Source organism: Falco punctatus (genome assembly GCF_963210335.1).
Source record: "Falco punctatus genome assembly, chromosome: 3".
Lineage (NCBI taxonomy): Eukaryota > Metazoa > Chordata > Aves > Falconiformes > Falconidae > Falco > Falco punctatus.
Genome location: NC_137582.1, coordinates 45,097,094 through 45,117,768, shown reverse-complemented (window position 1 = coordinate 45,117,768; position 20,675 = coordinate 45,097,094). Strand labels below are relative to the sequence as shown.

The 20,675-nt window shown below is 41.4% G+C and overlaps 1 protein-coding gene across 16 annotated transcripts in view; it reads right to left on the bottom strand.

The window, feature by feature from the left end:
* The window catches only part of ASPH (aspartate beta-hydroxylase), a 132,486-nt gene extending 111,827 nt beyond the window's left edge, over positions 1-20,659 (bottom strand). For 3 of the 16 annotated variants that reach the window (XR_013926576.1, XM_080378279.1, XM_080378287.1), the window contains exon 1: positions 1,177-20,654. Coding sequence is in view for 14 of the 16 variants with exons in the window: in XM_080378279.1 (XP_080234405.1) it covers positions 1,177-1,237 (61 nt within the window). In the remaining 2 variants the exon portion in view is untranslated. Of the gene's footprint in view, positions 1-1,176 lie in introns of all 16 variants that reach the window. The other 13 variants (XM_080378280.1, XM_080378284.1, XM_080378286.1 and 10 more) reach the window with 9 other exon arrangements.
* Between the last annotated feature and the right edge of the window lie 16 nt (positions 20,660-20,675).

The window sequence follows — 20,675 nt, the reverse complement described above, 5'->3', positions numbered from 1 at the left end:
ATATTTGAAAGCTTTTTCTCTTAATTCATCATGTGATAGGTAAAATAATCCTATATGGTTCATCCATTAATTAATGCTGTTCTCCATATTACTGCTATATTCAAAGAGGAAAACCAGACACTACTTCAGTGTCATTACCACATTTCATCACCAGAGCTCTGTGCGTGTCAAGCTCAAAATCAAAGAAGTTACAAAGAGCAAGCATTCAATCTCTCATAAAAGCACTTCCTTTCTTTAGTGCAGTGTGCAAGGTTCCATGCTGACTGCAGAAGTATGTACCTTTTTCCTCTTTCAAGCATGTTCTCCTATGCTTAAAAATGCTACTGCACACGGAGCTTTCCAGCTTTCCCTACCTAAACTGTTCACACGTAGTAGTTCAGGAATAGTTAGATTTCCTAAGGTGTTCCCTATCGGGGCAGGTAGGTAGCTGTATCAAAAAGTCTTCTGCGTGCATTCTTCCAAGATTATTCCTCCTTGCTTCTAAACTCACAGAAACTTAGATGCTATACCTACAACAGATCTAATAACTTTAGACCAGTGCTGCTACACAGGTGAACCCGAGGAGGTGTTCCAAATTTTAACACAAGAATAACAACGACCTCACTAGCACCAGACACTGGGCAGCCCAGTTCTACCCTCGGCTTCTGGTAAGCACGGTCTGAGTGCACCTTTCCGGGATACCCGCAGGTGTCGAAACCCGCCGCAGCCAGGCGGCCTGCACGCCGCTCGCCCTTCCTTCGGGGAGCTCTCCAGGGGCGTCCCCACCGCCCAGGCCCGGCCACGCAAGCTTCGCCTCCGCATGAGCTCCCCAGAAGGGGGACGATGGAAATGGCGGGACAGGAGCCCAGCAACCTGCCCCTGCCCCGCGGCGCGGGGGGGAGCGCGGCCCCCGCAGGCCCCCGCCGCGCGGCAAAAGGGGAGGGGGAGGGCGGGAGAGGCCGCACCTCAGCCCGCCGCGGGGCGCAGGCGGCGCGGAAGGCGCAGCACCCCCTCGCTTCGCCCGGGGCCTCCCCCGCGCCGCGGCGAGGGGCTGCAAAGGCCCCTTCCCTTCCCTTCCCCTCCCTTCCCCCAGCTACGGGGCTCCGGCCGCCGCCGCCCCGCAGCGCTTGGGGCCGCGGCAGCCCCCGCCCTTTCGCCCCAGAACGGCGGCCTCACTCCCGCAGCGGCGCCGCTCACCTCTCTTGGAGCCGGGGCTGGGGCTGCTGCCGGCGCCTCTGGAGCTCTTGCGTGAGGCCATGGCACCTCCTGTCAGGCAGCGGGGGGCGGGGGCGGGGCGGAGCGCAGCCGGCGGGGCCGCCGCGAGAACGAGACAAGCACCGCCACCGCCACCTGAGCCCCGCGTGCGGCAGCGCCCTGCGGCCCCCGCAGCGCAGCGCCCAGCGCACCGCGGCCCGTCCCGCCCGCCCGCCGCCAGCCAATCGCGGAGCGCCGACGGGAACGAGGCGGGGCGCCTCTCAGCGCCGATTGGTCACGGGGCGAGGGGGAGCGGCCGCGTGCCGGGTGCGCGTGTCCGACACGCACCCCACCGCCGGCGCCTTTGAACGTGGCAACGCGGGAGCGAGCGGCGACTTCTCGCGAGGGTTCGGCCGCGCGCGCCAGGAGGGGCCGGGGCCGCGGCCGCCGCCGCTGAGGGGCCGCCGGTTTGGGTCCCTCGTCAGCGGCCGCCGCCCTTCGCCCCTCCCTGCGGGGGGGAGCTGCCCCATCCCGTTCCCTGCTGGTAGGGGAAGGGGCTCGGGCCCTGAGAAAGAGCAGAGCGGAGGCGGGGAGGGGGCGGCTGCTGGCTGTCGCTGTGGGGCAGGGGGTTGTGCGGCCCCGGGGCCTTCTAGGTCAGTGAGGAGAAGGAGAGCGGGAAGCGGCGGGGTTAGATGCTGGGAGGCTCGTGTGCTCGCCCGGGAGGGCGGCGGGCGGGCGGGCGGTGCTCCGTGCCCGGCAGCGTCCGACTCGGCGGCCGGGGAAGAGCTGGCGGCGGGGCGGGGGGCGGCCGGGCCCTCTGGTGCCCTGCGGGGGGGCCTGCCCGCAGCCCTCGCTGCGGGGGTGAAGCTGGCTGAGCGGGGCTTGGGAATTCCTACGGAGACTCTGCTTAAAGCACCCTGTGCTGTTTCTTAAACTGTCCTCCACTGTGTTCGAACCTTAATAACGCATCCAGTTAAATGCCCAGATTATGTAAAATAGCTCATTAAGCCTTTCAGAGGTCGCCTTTTTAACCAACGTGGTAAAAGAGTTTGAAGAACTTTACATCAATGGATGAAGTCTCCACAAGCTTTTTTTGAGGCTTTATAAACATACTTAAAATAGCCTGTGACAAAATAATCCTCTTTGTCAATCACAGGAATTCAGGATGCTTCTTGTTACTCAGTGGTACGGATAGAGAATTACTTGAGTGGCAGCTTGGCATAGCAGTAAAAGTCTGAAACAAAAAAGCAAAACCCAGCTGTGAACTCTGATTGTAAATACAGTGTTTCAGGTAAAAATAAATAATTTCAGAAATAGGAGTTTTTGCAAATGCATTTGTGGAGAAAGAGCTCTGGCTTTTCCCAAAACAAAGGTAGGCACTGTGTTTTGAACAGAGTAATGCAATGAAGCTAACCAGAAATAGTAATTTACCAAGGAGTGTTAATCAGTAATTTTGAAAGTGATTTGAACTTAAGTGCTTAGTCAAGTAACAGGTTGACACTGTAGGTATGTAAGCCGTAGAAGTAAAAAACAACTAGTTTTGTGAACACCAAAGCTAGTGAAGCATACTTCTTGGTATCTCTTACATGAATTAATTGGTGTCTAGTACAGTTGGGTACTTGAACCTTTCACTTGGTTATGGCATTCTACCGAAGTCTTACTTTCACAAAATATGTAAGTAATAATAAATCAGTATTTCTGAAATGTTCTCCTTTTGTCTAGTGTGGCTGGAACTGCCAAACAAGTTCAAAAGTTGCTGGGGAGGAGCAGACGTACCCATGGCCATGTACAATTTAGCACAGAAAAGCTAACAGGATAAATTATTAACATTTCAGCAAATTGGGAAGTACACCGTAAGGAACAAATAGTCCTAAGGAAAGCAAGAAAAAAATTATAGTCTGTGATTACTGAAAATATAATGATTAGTAGAAGATAATTGCCTGTGTGACTACATTCTTGTGAGTAGTAGTTGCTGTCAAGTAAGACAACAGCTTTTTGTGATTAATGTGGAATACAGTTTCCTGAAACTGTGCTGTGGGAAGTGGCAGTTTGATAAGAAGTTAAGCATGTCGAAGCAACTGGGTGAGCACTGACACTTAGAAGAATTTTGATAATGATTTACTGTGAGCAAAATTTCTGACTAAATGGACTGTAAAATTCCTTACGTCTGTTTTCATTGACACACAGCTGCCAGAATTTTGTATTTGGTGTATCCAGTACCTGCTTGTATACTCTTGTGTCCAAGAAAACTTGCAGGATGAAAACATACACACAGAGGTAGAGGTGCTTATAGCAAAATTGTATCTTTATGCTGATCACTAGCCTTCTGCATGATCTTGTTATTCAGAGGTTTCTGTTGATCTATAGCATCAGGAAGACTTTTTCTAAACGGAAGGAGAATTTAGATAAGAGGGACTGTTGTCTTTTAATGGTCAGAGAATATTTTTCTATATTCCTGCCTGATATCTCTGATCATGTACTTAAAATCTGATCATCATGCGTAGTTTTAGACTAAACAGCCTTTCAGATGTACTTACCAGAAAGCAGTAGCCCTGGTTTTCCTGCTGGGATCACCTGAAGACAGTTCTGGTGCGGGCTGTGTGATCTGTGTTGTGCCACTGAAGAAGCTGGGACAGCTTGGTGTGATTTACTCTTGACAGGGTGACTGTTGCAGCAAATGATATGATGATCCCTTCTGATCTGAAACATTGTGAAAACCTAAACAAAGTTTAAAAATGTCATTTTGGGAAAGATGATGGAAAGAAAAGCAAACAGCATGGGAAGGTGAATCTATATGGGAATGGCTTGTCATTTTTTAATCTGCTCAATTGTTTTAGAGCTACATTTGGTACATTGTGAGGCTATGCAGTAATCCACAAGAAGACAAATATCACTGGTTTTGTTTGCAGGAGGAAAAGAAACAGGGCAGATAATACAACAATGAGAAAGGAGCAAGTTTGTTAAGCAAAAGCAAAGAAGAAAAATCAGGAGGAATAAAAATTGACTTATGTAATAAAGCCAAGAGGTATGAGACAGCCCACAACAGTCAGTTGGAGTCTTTCCACTTGGATCATGCTTATTTAAAACAGAAAATAAAAAATCCTTCCTCTTGGCAAGAATCATGTTTACCTCTACTCCAAACTGTCCTAATTGACTGCTTGTTGAGACTACAGCTAAACTAAAGTTAAATTATACCACATATCAAATCATTGTATTAGAAGAATGCTACCGATTAATGAACCCTGCTTGGAAAATGAATGTGTGGTTTTACTGTGCATTTTGTTTCCATAAATACCTATGCATTAGTGCAGTTACAGCTATTTTGCTGCCCTGATTAATTCAATAGCACAGTAACTGCTATTCGACAGAAACACATCAAAGGTGATAAGCTGAAGCAGCAATGAAGCAATTACACAAGAGGAGGATTCAGCTTCTAGTCTCCTAATTTCTAAAAGAACTGCAAATACATGACCTGTCTGTAGCAAGAAGGGATGCTGAGTAAAAGAGGCATTATTACTATGAAAGAACGTGTGACATCTACTTAAAGTAATTCAGCCTTATATTGTTCACTTCCTGTATCATCGCTGAATAAGCTATTTTAAATCACCCTTCACCTGTGCCAAATTCAGTGCTATAGTTTTTTGAGTTTAAGCTGTGTGTTCCATTGACAAATATATTTCCGTTCACAGTTTTTATCTGCGTTTGTCATAAAGTCATCTGTTACACTGCTAATAGACCATGACATTTCTTGCATGAAAAAAGTGTAACTAATAATTGAAGGCTCAGAGGCCTTAACATTATACTGTTGGTGTTCCTGAGCTATGTTGTTCACATTTTGATCATTCTAACTGAATTACAGCTGTCCATTAGATTATGTCCATTTTTTATAAGTAAGTGCGTTTCAATTGATCATTAATGGAAAGCCCATTCTCTTAACTAGAGGAGAAGAGTATTTTTTTGACTTAATACATTGCAATGAAGAGAGGTATGGAATTCTCGGGATATGATAAACATAATATATTACAAACACTAAGATAGTCTAAGATTTTTCAATAGAAAACTTTGATATTTAGAATGTTAAGGTTTTTTATTTTCCAGATGATACTTTTTTCATGCATGGTGAGTGAACTAAGAACCCTGCTAGCCAGCTGAAGAAGATGTTTCCAGCAGCAGACTTCATGTTCAAAAATGTGCTTTGGGTGAACTGAGGACAAAGAGGGTGATGAACAGGTTTTGCTGTTTTTCTGGATTATCATGTTGATACTTGAACTGCTGATCAGCTTTCTGTTTCTAATGGGGTTACAGGCAGTACAGAGGATCAACATCTAGCCGTTTGCATTTGTCAGCCAGAGTTCACCAAGTACTGATGGAAAACCAGATCAGATGTTTTAGGAAGAGCGGGAGAAAAGAGAAGGTAAACAGTATCTCAGTTATCCAAACGTAAAAAGCAGCATTCTCTGTGGTGGTGGTCCACTTACAGCTAGCTGACTCTGCAGCAAAGAAAGGTGTATTTGAGTTGGTTATTCTTAAGGAGGAATGATGTCTCATTTATTTATGTTAACAATACTTTTATGGTAATAGACACCTGTTATTAAATTTATGCATTCTTATATAAACTTAGAACATCTTCTAAATAGTTGGTGGTAGTGACAAATGGAAAGCAGCCATTTGTTGGAGAGGCGTTCCAAGGATCTAACTATCCAGAATATAAGGAACGCAAAGAACTTCAGCCAGGCAAAGCATGTCTAATTCTGGCAAAGCTAAAGTTGAAGTGAAGTTTGGTTTGAAATTGCTAAAGTAGAATGTAGGCTATCTATTATAAAGTCTAAGATCAAAAGCTTGTTCTTCTTTCTCTCAGCTGATTTGTATTGACCTCCCCAGTGAGTAATGCAAATAGCATTTGGCCTTTGGATCAGTAGCGTGGCCTGGTAGTCTGGGATTTGTTACGGTATTGCTTGGATTCTGTGGGTCTTACTGCAGATTTCGCCAGTTCTGATTCAGCTAAATTGATCCCTGTGAGTGTAATTACAGCTGAGAATGAAGCATACTTCTCAGAGCAAGTTCTTGTATCTGGTGATTAGGTTTTGCATAACCTGTGAAGATTATTTGGAATTTAATTGAGGCCATTTGTCATGTTACTGTGCACCAGCACAGGAATATGTGGATTTATGTCCTACAGCATGAGAGGCTCAGAAGAAAAGAACAAAGATTTCTTTGTGCACTTGTAACAGTTGTTTGTAATGTGTATTCTTGAAAGGACAATCAGAAACTAGCCTTGAAAGATCTTTAAACTGGAAGGCATACCTTCCAGATGGATTGAAAACAATTAATGGGACTCAAATAGTTCAAAACACAAGCTGACTACAGTTAGACTAGAACAAACCAGGATCAGTACTATTTCAGTTATCTTGGATAGAAAAAAAATCCTCATTAGAGTGGCAGCAAGAGAATGAGGCTTAATCAGCCATTCCCAGTGCGTGCCATCATAACTGCTACTAAATAAGTAAGGTAAATAAGAAAATAAGAAGGTACTTTCCTACCAATGTACTGCCTGCTCTTTCCCAGAGACTTTTACTTATTAATTTATTATAATAGTTTAGCAAAAGGGGGAAAGCATCAAAATGGTCTCTAGCCTGCAGTTGCATTTGGTAAAACTGTTGTACAGGTTGCAGCAAAAGTGCTGATATTACATAAGCTATCTGAATTGCAAAAATTGCTCATTGGAAGTTCTAGACTTTTCGTTTGTTTAAAAAAGAAAAACCTGTGTTGGTCATAAATTAGGATGTTCTTAAGTTTAGTGAATGTGCAGGTATGAACAGAAGTAGCAATGCACTTAATAGGTTGTCGTGATGAATCGTACTTTACTGTGAGTAACTTAGCAGCTTTCCAGAATCAGTCTGGAATATTTTTATCAAATCAGCCACCACCCATAGCTGCTTACCCCAAATACCATGTCTGAACTAGCCTTTCTTTACCTTCACACTTTCTAATAATTTTGTGAATTTTCCACATTAGAAAAGGAAACAAATTGTCCAAGCAGCAGGAGAATATGCAGTGCTCTTGGAACTAAATTCCTGGAGATTTGTTTCCTCTGTCTCCCAAAACTCTCTGCCTGTTTCAGTAGCCTCCCATCTTACACTGAGTATTGTGATCATCCCCATGGGTTGTTCAGATAACATGTACTGTCTGGTTAGTGCAGAGCTGTAAGGCTAGCATGTTTTGGCATGGCTGGCTACCACATGCTTGCTGATTAGTCATCCTGTTGGCAAATTAAAGAACTGAATCCTCTCTAATGAACTTTGTATCTTCAGTTATAAATAAATACCACTGAAGTTCCTTTAACATACGAAATGTACTGCAGCCTTCAGAGGCTTTTACATACTCAATCATTCCAGAAAAAAAGGAGGAAGTTTTGCTTAGCTGTATTTAAATTAATTCAAAACCTGAAAGCACCTGCAGGAAATAGGTAAACAGTAGCTAGTATTGTTAGAAAAACCCCATAAGTGCTAGACCTTTCCTTGTAGAGGACCTTTTCAGTGCAGAACACTTGTTTAGGGAACCCTTGCAGCTAGTTTCAATCTGGCTGTAGTATAGGGGCAAGGAAACAAATAAGATGAGTAGTATTCTCTTAAAAATTACAAATTTCAGTAAACCAGACCATACAAGATGACAACAGAACTTGCTGATGCTCATGTCTTTGCAAGTTACTCTGAGGCATATTCAACATGAGCTCGCACACCTCCTGAGACTTTTTCCCAGCCTCTGGAGACTATTTCTGCTGAGGCTAAACACACACGCCAAAAAAAAAAAGACATAGGACTTCTTAGTATAGAGACAAATTCTTAGATATATCAGCTAGTGCTAGTATTTCCAGCACCCTCACTTGCTCCTTGGTCTTACAAGGTGAAAGAGAGTAACCTAAGGTTGCTGTTTTCATGAAGTGAACTGTTTCTCTCTAAGCCCATTTGACTTGTCAGTGATACATGTAGCAGTTGAAGAAATGTAACGATGATAGAATTGTGGCTCGCTTACTACCCTATATTCTTTAGGCAACTGAATTTCAGAGTTGAAATGCTTTGTGTTTTATTTGTTAATCTCTGATGCTTGATATTAGTAGGACATGAACAGATTTGAGTGGAGTTGACTTAAAACTCACTGTATGTAGTAACTCCTTTGAGACAGATGATGAACATTCTCCTGTGAGTTTTCTGTCCGGTTAGCTTTATGTGCATGACTGTAAATAGTGTATTGGAATACTTCCGTTTAAAGTTGTGGATTTTCAAAGTGTTCTGCAGTAAGCATTTTCTGCCAGCTGTATGCTTCTGTTAGCTCCGCTTCCATTTCCCACAGGTATGTCTTTCCTATCTACTGGAGCAGAACACTTTAGAGAGTAGTTCATTTTACCATTTGTTTAAATAACCCTTAGGTTTTGGTTTGGTTTGGTTTTAATTCTTCTGTGTATTTCACTGTAATAGTTTCAGAAATGTCTGTTAAAAAAATTTCACATTACACTGGACAGGTAAGATTTATACCTGGTTGCACTTACTGCCAGGTAAAACCCAATTTCTTGCCAAACTTTTCAAATTGAGAGAAGGATTGCTTCATTTATTTGAGGTAGCTAGACATAGTAACTCTTGTTTATGTGCGGCCTAACTCAAGAAAATATTTGGCTGTACTAAACATTCAGTACAGCAATATATACGCTTACTGTATTATTAATCTTGGCCCTCTCAGTGAGGGGATGAGGATACATATTCAGTAATTGAAAGAATAAAGCCTCTGACATAGAAATGTGTGATTTCTTTTCCCAAAGCAGGTGGAACAGGCACCTTTTGCCCAGCAAAAAGGGTGCTTTATCTGTTATTCTCTATCATGGTATTTCAAGAGAGGACATTTATTGCCACTTTTGAAATTTGCCAACAAACTGAAAGGAATGTCTTCAACTAAATGCATGTAATTACTATTTGCTGTGATTAAATATGTAAATATTCTTTTATGACTAAGACAAAGTCCAAAAGTGAACCAAGGTGGGGAGTGAAACCAGACGTGTTTGCTTTGGATGAAATGGGAACAGGAAGCCAAAAGAAACATTTTTGTTTAAGAGCCCATTTGCAGGAGGTCTTTTGGGGGCATTGAGTTGCCAGCTGTCAGTTCCATCTGGCAGATATAAGCCAGTGCCTTCCTCTGGGGAGCGGGTAGTAATAATTCACCTTATATTTTGAGTATCTTGTGGGTGTGGTGGTCATGATAGTGTATCCCATAGATTTTGAGGAGAGACTTTGCTTTGCAGTGGAAGTGCGCCATCATTCTGATGAAAAGTTTTCTGCTTTGTGGATATAGAAAATCAATTGTATTGAAGGGTTGCCATTCACTTAGTAATTCGTATGACTGCCAAGTTCAAGACAGATCCTTTTTTCATCTGATTAGTCAAGCTGGTCAAGTTTAAGACGCAATCCAGGAAGACTGACATTTAAAATAGCAAGTTAAAAAAACATAAAAAGGACTTCAATAGAATTTACCAATGTTACACATGCTAAAGTTACTTCATTTTTGAGGGCCTTCAGCTTCCCTTCCCTCACTTTGTGTGGAATGGAGGCAGGGTGCCAAGTTCTGTATATTTACACAGTCAAGAATAGAAGGCTGCCATTCAGAGCATGAGCGGGTTCCAGCTCCACAAGCCTGTCATTTGTCTAACATCTGACTTTCCATATCAGGATTAAAGTTATTGTTTCTCATCAGTTAAGACGCTGACTTCATTTGCCCATATGTTAAATTTTATAATAAGCACTGGTGTACTTTCTTCCACGTTCTCCTTCACATTCCAACTTCTTTGCCCACAAAAAAAAATAAATAAAAATTAAAAAAAAAAGCTCATGGTGAGGACTGGTGCACTGTAATTAACAGGACGGTACTGTTTCCTAGGACTCCTTAACTGTCCATATGTGGTCCTCCATGCTGCCTTACAGTATGAGTTCGTTTGGGGAGGGGAACCCATCTTTAATTGTGATTGTATAGTTCCTGTTGTTCTTAGCTGCTACAGCAATATGAGAAATAACTGAATGGAGTAATGCCAGCAACGGAATCTGGACTGTGATGTTGTTTCTCTGTTTCGTACATGAAATTCATAAGCCTAGTTCCTGTAATGGCTCCAAGATAGTATCAAATGGTACATAGAACTGGACCATACTAACTGTAACTTTCTTGGTTTCAGTAAAACCTTACAGATTTACCTCTGTAAAGTCTCTGGCCATAGGTTTGCAGCCTTCAAATTATAATAGCTGTTTTGGAAAGTACTTTCCTGTGGAGTCTAAGAGAAAACTACTATTAAATCTTCCTTTAGGGTAAAGATTTATAATTCTGATGCTTTTTCCTCAAAGTTCTTACTATGTGTGTGTCTAATGCAAACTCAGACAAACTCATGTGTTCGTGGTAAAATTTCCACTAACTTCCATTTGCAAAGCTGTTCTTTGTATTTCCAATTTTATCAGGCCATGACTTTGTTTGTAATAGGCTGTTTTGCAAATTGTGCCATGATCAGTTACCAGTAGGTGGAAGGTTATTTTGTGAAGGTCCAATTACAATGCGTTGTGAGACTTAAATGCAGATGTACAGGAAGATGGTAATATGAACCTACAACACCTATCACGACACATCAACTGAATTACTGAAGTGTTAAGCCTAATGTTGAAAAGAAGAGATCTTATTTCAAGGACCTGTTTGCTTTACTCATGACTGGGTACTAAAACGGCATGAATGTTAATTTAGAAAAACAGCCTGTGAACCTTTTGCATGCTGGTACATTTGGAACAAAGTGCTTTATTAATGGAAAGATATTTGGACTTTGGGATGGAGTAGGGAAGGATGGGGATGCAGGGAATAGGCAAGGAAAAGTGGTAAGAATAGAGTTAGGGGATTTTATGTGCTGAGGTGGGTGAACATGTTCCAAACAAAATTTTGTTTGCTCACACCCAAATCAAAACCAAATATACATTGCTAAATTGATTTAGTTGTTCTTTAGTACATTTTTACAAAATCTAAGGGTAAGTTGGAATGCGGGCATGATGTGGAAGTTACCAGAAGAATACAAGGTATCAGGGAGTTCTTAACTCCAAGAGCTTGCTCTGCATGGGGAAGATAAGTGGTAAGAACTAAGAAAAGAAGTAGAACATCCCCTCATCTGAGATAAATGTGATGCTAGCAAACATGGTGCGTACAACAGGATGTTGGGGGAGAGTTGTTGTTTGAAAGGGGGAAATACTGGGTCGCTAACAGGAGTGTGGGAGCCAAAGTAGTGGCATCTGACAAGTTCACATGCAGTGAAGCTCAGGAGAAACTTAAACTGATGCACTGTGTTTAGTTCACACAACAAAAGTATTAGTGAGCTTTTAATATTCCATTAGATAAAGAGAGCCATCAGTGGCCTGGCTGGAGAGTATTGCTATGACAACAAGATAAACCCGATATTTGCCTACTCCAGAAATACATGGTGTTTCTCATCATAATTTCATGTCACGAATTAGAGCAGCCTACAGGTGGTGGGTTAGCCCCACAAGCAAAGTGGAGTCCATGTTTTGAATCCTTATTTATGTAGATCCTGCATTTGTAGGACCCAAGTATAGACCAGCTAAGGCTGTTTCTCTTCTTCATAGTAGGCTGTCATTTCCATTTGGATTAATGACAAACAGAAGAGTAAGATAGAGCAGCATGACTGTAATGCAGTAACAGTAATGGGCTGAGGAATCCCATCAGGGAAGGTGTAGGATCTCTGTCTCTATGAAAGCAGGTAAGGCTCTGAAATTGTATTTCTGCAAAAGGGGAAATGATGTTTGCGTCTCCACCTGGAATACCATTCCATTCTTGCCCTATGGGGAAAAATAGCACAGAGGTCAAGTCAACCCAAACAACTCCTTTGCATGTTTGAAGTGTCTTTCTTCAGATGGGTCTGCCCACTTTTAGCTTTGCTTCGTCTCAGTATCCTGTAGTGAAGGAGGAGTATCTTAAGACATACTGAACCTTGCCTTCAGTGATCAAATGATTCCCAGCATGTTGATAGTCTCTGCTGCCACCTTCACATCTTTCAATGCAGTCCACTCCAGGCTCTCATTTTAGTCCTCACCTGCCCTCTTCCCTGAGTTTTATCAGTATTTTCTGTTATTACAGAATGCAGTTACTCTTCTGCTAAATAAGCAGACAAAAGTTGGCTAATACCATTTAATTGAATCCATCTATTTGACAGTTAACCTGCCTGGCTGACACTGAGCTGACACAGGTTGACTGTCAAAAAGAGCTGGTACACTCCAACTGTATCAACCACATTTAATTTGCCTGTTCAGTGAATGTGAGCACGCCTTTGTAAGAACTGTTGTTACTGATGAGGAACGCTGCATTTGCAGTGGTTTTTAGTCTTGTAGGAGGAGCACTGTACCTGTTAGGAGGAATTTGGGAGTGTTCCTCTTCAATTCTGCTCCTTCCTACTTTAGTGGACCACTACCAAAATTGATTCACCTGTTGGTTGTGGTCACTTTCTCTTTCCAAAACAGGGCATGTGTTTGTTTATTTCAGGTCCTCTCTGTAATTTGATTTAAACGCTCTATTGAGGAAAAACGAAAAAGGAGGGAAAACCTATCACTGATACATCCACTTTGTTGTCAGCAGAGCCCAGCATTGTTCAGAGTGTAGTCTTAAAAATTATTCTTCTTCCTTTGTCTAGCTAGCCATAGCTATTTTGTTCACATCACTCAAAAGGCAATGTATAAATACCATCTCTGAATTTGTCCTGTATAGAATAGCTCAGGCTCAAACATAGTTTGTATGTAATCCTAATATATGATTTTGTATGTGGTGGTTTTGTGTGTATGTACGTGTGTGTATATATATTTGTGTATTAAAGTCTTTCTATAAACAGACTCTTAATGAAATTTTCTCATAGATATTCACAAGTTTTTAAACTGATGGTGTTCATTATGATCTACAAATAAATTCATATCCCAAGGTGTGTCTGGTAATGCTTCCCGTCCTATGTTAGCATATACTGCCAAAGGAGGAACTTGACTTAAGGCATTACTGGGACAAGAAGAGAAAGTGGCAGGTGAAGTAATTTCCTTTTCTTTTTCCCCCTACCAAGATCTGTAAAATATCTGAACATCCTGGACTGATTGCAAAGCTGGCTGTTCTGCTTATCCCCATGATTGTGAGTAGCTGGATTTTTTGTGGGGATTAACAGTGGCAATATGGAAGCTACGGGGTGTAGCAGAGTCCGTTTACTTTATGTTGTTAGTGAATTATCTGATTCGGTTTGAGGCGTATTTGTTACCTTTTTTATGTATTATGGGTAGCTTCTAAAAGATTATCAATGATGCCTACAGCATTGAAGGATGACTTCTAAGTCATGTTATCTAGTAAGGAAAATCCAATTAAATTATATAAGAAATATAAAAGACTTTCTTGATCATAACTTGGGTATTTTTTTTATATATTTGAATAATTTTTTGATGCTGAGCTTATTTGCCTGAGTGTAAGCCTAGGCATTTTTATTTTGTATAATGTGTTCATTTACATTGTCTGGTGAACAATGAAAAAAAATTGGAAGCAAAATATGTAATGTAAATTAAATGACCTTGGAAGGCACCTCCATATTGAAGTATCTAATAGGACTTTTCTTTTTCTCCAAAGAAGTATATGAGTAAAATGATAAGAGAATACATTTTGGTATACAGAGTCAGTTCTATCGTGTACCTAACCTAGAAATGCTGATAAACTTCTGCTCAAGGAAAAGGTTAAAAACCAAGCATCAAGATCTGTGATGCACAGGGCCAGCTGCTCAGGACTACACATGTGAGGAACATTCCTTTCTAATCTTTGTAGGTGATCAGGTTATGCCCTGAGATGGGACCCTGGAGTGCTCATATTACCTTAAGCTGGCTCAGCAAGTTCTGGAGTTGCCAACTAATCATCTAGTCCCTTAAAAATCTTGCAATCCATATGTGGTATATTCATATTGTAGGGAATGCAGTGTTATTAATATGAGTCCTTCTTATGTTAAATTGGATGTCCTTCAGTTTGAAAGGTGATACATTACTTCTAATTCCACAAAACAGAAGTCTCCATTAGGAACTTCATCATTTTCTGGAAATGTAACTTTTTTTCCCCAGACAGAGATTCTGCTGTTCATTATTTTATACTGTAGGAAAATCTTGGTATTCCACTGGCTTTACATTTGGTCTTTGCTCCTGTCAAGCATTTATTTATTTTAAACTGAAATAACCAAAAGAACTCTAAATGTTTTCAACAGGCTTGCATATTAATGTTTAATCCTTTTGGACAGAAACATGAGAGCTGGGAGGGAAGATTCACTGTTTGGCACCAAAGGCAGAGGGGAACAACTTACGATGTCTAACGTAATTTACAGAAATCATGGTGTTATTTCTTCCTGGTTCCACACAATCCTAGGTTAATATTTTGTACTAATGACAGGAAAAATACAAATTTTGTGTGTTGTTTCAGGGTTAGAGAATCATCATGACTTAACAGGCAGGGAACTGAGAATGGTATTTGTTTGATAGAATGACCTTTGAAGTTCCCTTCCAGCCAAAATTTTTCTGTCATTTTGAGGGAAGAGTGTATGGAGTTTTGTCCAAGAAATCATGAAAGCCTCTGAATAAGTAAGAGCAGCCCAATGGTAGCAGTCTGGTGTAGCATGTGTGTTCTGTGGACAGAAGTTGCCATCTGGAGGATCTGTTTTGGTCCATGGGATCCTATGGGCTTGGACTGGTTTGGGGCCAGCGTGAACTAGTGGCAGTTAATGCAGCACAGAAGGGACTTCTATTGTCAGGCTCAGGAAGATGAGTTGCCCGGTAGCAATATTGAGCTGATTTGCAGGAAGGGTAGTCTGAAATGTAGTTGTACTGCAGTGCAGAGAGCTAATGCTTTCTTTTACCCGAATAGGCAGTACCAACTTGAACACCACACACCAGGCAGCAATGGCAGAGTTCATGTCACAGAAATTAATCATGTCAGAGCACACTGGAGCAGAACTGTGTGATACATATGTTGCTGGACTGAAAGCTGAAAAAAAGAGGCAACTTGAGGTAATGCCTCAGTGGACCCATGGACACAATTCTTTTTCGGCTAAATTGTAGCTCAGTAAACCAGATAGCATTAGAAATGCTGTTACGACCATACTTCTGTTACACAGTAGATTTTGCTCCTTTTATTGAGTATACAGCTCGTAAATGTGCACATTTAATAAAATAAGATTGTGTGCCTTCTTTCTTCCTCTTTTCTTTAAGTATTACCAGGTCTCAATTTTTCAGGGGCTGGATAAGGCAGAAATGTGGTAAATGTGATTAATAGACAAGCTATCCTAGCAAACTCTAATGCAAGATATGATAGGGAAAAGGAGAAAACTTCATCGGCCATGAAATACAGAGATTATCTAGCTGAGCCAAACTGGTAGGTGTGGGTAGCAAACATGTGACTGTACTGCTTTTAGACTAAAGTTGGCCTGCTTGAGACACTTCAGATGACTGTCTCCAACAACGTGGTTGACCCACAACCTAGATAAAGTCACCAGAGACGTTCTGAACAGCTGGCTGTCAAGCAAATGTGTGGGTCTCTGCTCACAGAGATTCCCAGGATTTGTGAGTAAAGAAAAGGTGAACAGAAAGCCTTAAATCCAGAAGGACAATTCTAAGTGGGGACTCCAGTCTTTTTTCTTTTAGAAGAGAAGCTCTAGCAAATTGCACCTCATCTTTATTGTTCTAGCACTTGTATAAACAATATTTATATACTGTATCTTTTGTTCACCCAAGCATCTTGTTTGTATTTTTAATTGATGTTGTGTGGCTGGGATAGATGAAGGAATTTCTGAGTAAAAGTTTTATCATCTGTCCTGCATAGGGATTAGAGTACGGTCATCGTGATTATGATGGGCACAGACTTTCACTGAGCTTCTGATGTATCTTGTGTTTCTTCCCCCTGAAGGTACAAAGGAGACCATTGTGTAAGATGTGACACGGTAGTGTTATAGAGAGTGTGCAGTCACAACAGGATTGGCTTGCTGAAGTGCTTTGTGACCGTAGCACCCATATAAACAGAGTAGCTTCAGGAAGACAGATACTACAACAATATCAAGATTTGGGGCTGCCCCAACCTGTAAAAGCAGCCTGTAGGCAATGCTCAGAAGGCTGTCTGTCGTCAATGAGAATGGTTCCCAGGTGACTGCCAGTGTAACTAAGCACCAAAGAGTGATGTCTGGTTTTGTGCCAAAATAAAGTAGATACAGATTCAGATCAGGCAAGGGAGTGTGATCTGAATCTGAAGGGAAAGGCCTCCATCACAGAAGATCTGTACAGTAATACCTGCACATATCCTTCCGCACTCAGCCATTGTGTTTAAAACGTTTCATCTTTTTTTGAGAGACTATACTTTAGTCTAACGGTCTTTTCTAAGACACTCTTCTGAGTACCTATACTGTCCCAAAAAAGACCAAATAAAAAAAAAAAGACTACTGTTGTAGTAACAAGTTTTGTATTAGTAGAAAGATTTTAAATGGGGCTGTTGTATGCATAGGGATAAAAGGTCAGGTTCTTTTCTAAGGTATAACTGTCTATGTGATGCTTAGATTGGAGAGTCGTTTTGCACTTCCTCAGACCCTGGCTGAGATCAGAGGCGACATCTGCTTACTGTGAAGTGGCATAAAGTGCAGAGATGCAGTCTGACCTAGTAGGTTCACAAATACAGTTCAGCATTTGACAGACTTAGCAGCTCAGTTTTGAACACAGCATGTGTATTCCTGATCTAATGAGCTCTGACTCTTGCTACTGCACAGTAACTGGGGCACAGAGCTGCACTAATGCAGCTTTGTTGCTCCATGGCCTGGAGCTGGCTCATCGTTCTTGGATTTTTATGTGACATGCCGGCCCCACACCATGTTCAGCACAGTCAGAGCCTGTTGAGATCTGTCTGCACCCATCAGTGCAGAGTGACTTTGGAGGTTGTTTTCAGTGTCCTTTGAATGAGTCCTGGATGAGTCTGATTGTTCTGCTCTTCAGAGCTCCTCTAGTAACTTTTTGGACAATAAGTAAAGTGTTCTTCAGGCTTGTGATTTACTAGCATTTGGTATAGAATAAAATGCTTTGTTCTAGAGAAAGTTGAGTTGAAAACACCTTACTGGATTCTGAAACAGTGACAAAAGCTGCTTTAGACTACTGGGGTTAATTTGGGGGTTGGTTTGGGTGGTTTGTTGGTTGGTTTTGTGGGTTTTCTTTTTTGTCTTTCAGCTCTATTATCAGATGTGTGAATGTGCTATTTTGGCAAGGTATCATTTTTCCAGTTCATCTCTTTGGAATGCAAGAAATTTGCATTCACATTACAAACTGCTTTAATGGGTAATTGGATAAGTGCAATTTAATGAGAGAAATTAATTTTTTTAAATCAATGTTTATGTAATTCATTTGTCAAGAAAGTACCCTTATGCTATAACATAACATTAAGGGAGACAACATAAAATAATGAGATGAATACTTTATCAAGTACCAAACATTTGTGTTTGATATGCTCTTTCTTTTTTCTGGTCGTGGCTGTTAGTAATGCTTTTGCAAGAAAAGAAAATCATGATTCGGCAAATGAAGGTTTAATCTAGACTTCCATTTTGCTTCTGTCCAGATTTTTACAATGGCTTCTTTGCTAGGTGTGGCCAAGTTGTCTCCTGTCTGGGACTCCAAACAGCAATGCTCAGATGCCCAAGTCCTGGTGTACGCAACGTGGCTCAACAGCAGTCTCCTGAGGACTTCTGTTGCTGCTAACACAGTTGTTATGTTGATACATTCAGGTTTCTGCTTAAGAATGATCTCTGTGGTTCTCTTAAGAAACACAAAATATTATTTGACTTCCTGGGGACTAGAAGGAGGAGGAGGAGGAGGCTTGGATTCATTTTGCCTGACTTTGGTGATCTGGGCTGCTTACATTCAGAGAGCGCAAAAAGGCTCTTGTCAGAAGGCAGAAGGTTTTATCTGAGGCTGTGATGAGTGGAGCTGCTTGCTTCTGTGGACTGGCCATGGGGAGGCTCTGGTAAAGGAAAGTATTTGCCAGTCTGCATGATCACTTTGGCACTCAAAATTAGAGGATGTCTTATGTTTCTGTTTGATCCTAAGAATGTTCTGTCGCTGCTTTTAATTAAACATTAACTCACCTCTTTTCCTGAAGCAATATCTCCAGATTTATTTCTGTTTTGTATAATGGCAGTCCTTTTGGCCAGTGTTTTGGGATTTGTACAAGGGACTATCAGATGGAAAAGTGTGAACAAAAAGCCAGATTTCATACCTTAGAAATGGAAACAGACTAGTATCTATGACAGGCTGAGAGCAGAGCAGGTTTTGCAACAGCCTTGCTAGGGACTGATACACTACCCCACTATATAGGAGACTGTTGACAGTGTTCAGGTTGTACCCTGTAACTCTGTCCTAGGGTGAAACTCTCTTTTATGTGATTACTGGTTGCAGTTCCCACAGCTAGTAACTTAGATCTGATGTATCTAACTAAGAGCTTTAACGGACTGCATGCACTCTTCACAAGGCAGGCACTGAAATGCCGAAGTTGCATTTGCATTCACAGATGCATTCTCTGTCATTCTGCAATAAAAACCTATAGGTAATGTAAAACAGTGTTTAATCTGTCACCTTTTTTTTTCTCCTCTCCAAGAAATTTTAATATCTCATCTACTCTCAAGCATGTCACTGAGACCTGAGTCACTAGCTAGTGAATTAGTCTATCTTTTGACTCTATGGCAACAAGTAAGTCCTATTTATTCTAGCTGAGCATGTGTTTACATTTTAAGACACCTACATAGCACTGCTTACTTTTTTAATAAAAGTAGGTTTTATATGTTATTTATTTTGGAAAAAACAAAAGTATCTTGCTCAAGACTACTGATCAAGAGCTTTTTTGATATATTAGTGAGAATGCCTTTAGGACTGGTTAACATAAATATTCACCTTTTCTGCTGGCAATATGTGGAGCTTTGGAGAAATACATTAAAACATTATATCGCTATTAAACTGTCTTTAAAAACAAAAGGGGAATTAACTTTTTTCATGGTCTATTTAGAAAAACGTCAAAACACTGTAACGCAAATTATTTCTCCATACAGAGCTGTTATTTGTAGTAAGGGCAGAATGATTTTTTGTTATTTTAAAAAAACATTTTAGAAGGCATTGTCCTTGTTGTATGCTAATTACTAGATATGTTGCACATATCCAGCACTTCTTTTGTGTTCATTTTTCAGTGTATACTAGTTAACTTGATTTTAAAGATTTGAAGGTAATTATAACCATGGTGGTTTTCTGCTGTGAATGTGATTTTTTGTCTCTGAGGAAGAGAAATAATTCAGATTTTAGAAGTTGCTCATTTTGTTTTCTATCCAAACTATTCCATAGTAAGGGTTAGAAAACTTCCTGAAGGTTCTCTGAAAATATTTATACCCAACAGTAATACGCAAGTCAAGGTTGAGGAAAGATGTAATTCCTTGCCAGTTTCAGCTCCTGCCGAGCACAGTGAGGTTGCAGACTCAGTAGCTCTCAAAGCTGGCTCCAGAAGCATAATTGTGACCCAGTTTTCCTGCCCAGGTTCAGTGGATGGGTAGGATTCTCCCACCACCTTGGGGATGAAGCACTGAATGAAGTGTTGGTGATGCCTTGCTGATGAAGCACAGAGACCTTAAATACCATGACAAGTGTACTGCTGCAGTCATGTAGTGCAATACCGCAGCATTAATGGGAAGGCATTCATTTCAGTGATAGTTCTGATAAACGCGTCCATCCAGGATCTCCTTGATAGATCTCCTAAACAGGCAGCACCAAGGGGAAAGAGTGCTCCTGGCTCCGCTGAGTGATTCAACTTTTTTCAGTGTCTGTCCTCAGGGCTATGTAGGCAGAGAGCTCGTTAATACGTGTCTTTTTGTAGTGTTGTTTGTCCCTTTCCCAGTGGTATAGGTAACATGCTGCTGCTTCCTTGACTTTTACCAATTCTCAGAGCGTGCATAAGCTCTAACTGCCTATGGCCTCTTCAATAGGGGGAAATGCAGTGGCATAATGAAATTAAAATTCAGTAGCACTTCTGGAACAATACCATGTTAGAATGGCATACTCCAGAATACAAATACATTCTTTGGTTCAGCGTTTGGTTACTTCAGAAAAGGCCATGCAGAGCTGTTCTGTGCTAGCTGTTGTGGAATGGCTTTTAATGCAGCATCTGGTTTTGGCTGAGCTTGCTGTGTGTTGCTGGGCCAAAGGGACTGTGGCCTTAGCCCTCTGGGAGGGAGTGCATCTTTACCCTCATTTCATAATATTTTCTTTGGCAGTTCATAGCACCCAACTGACCCAGTCGTTCACTTGCAGTCGTTCTCCTGTCCCTGCTTAAAGAAGATCTTCTTGTTCTACTAATCATTACCAGTCTATTTTGGGAAATATTATGTTCTCCTTTCATTTTTTTGATGAAAAACTTTC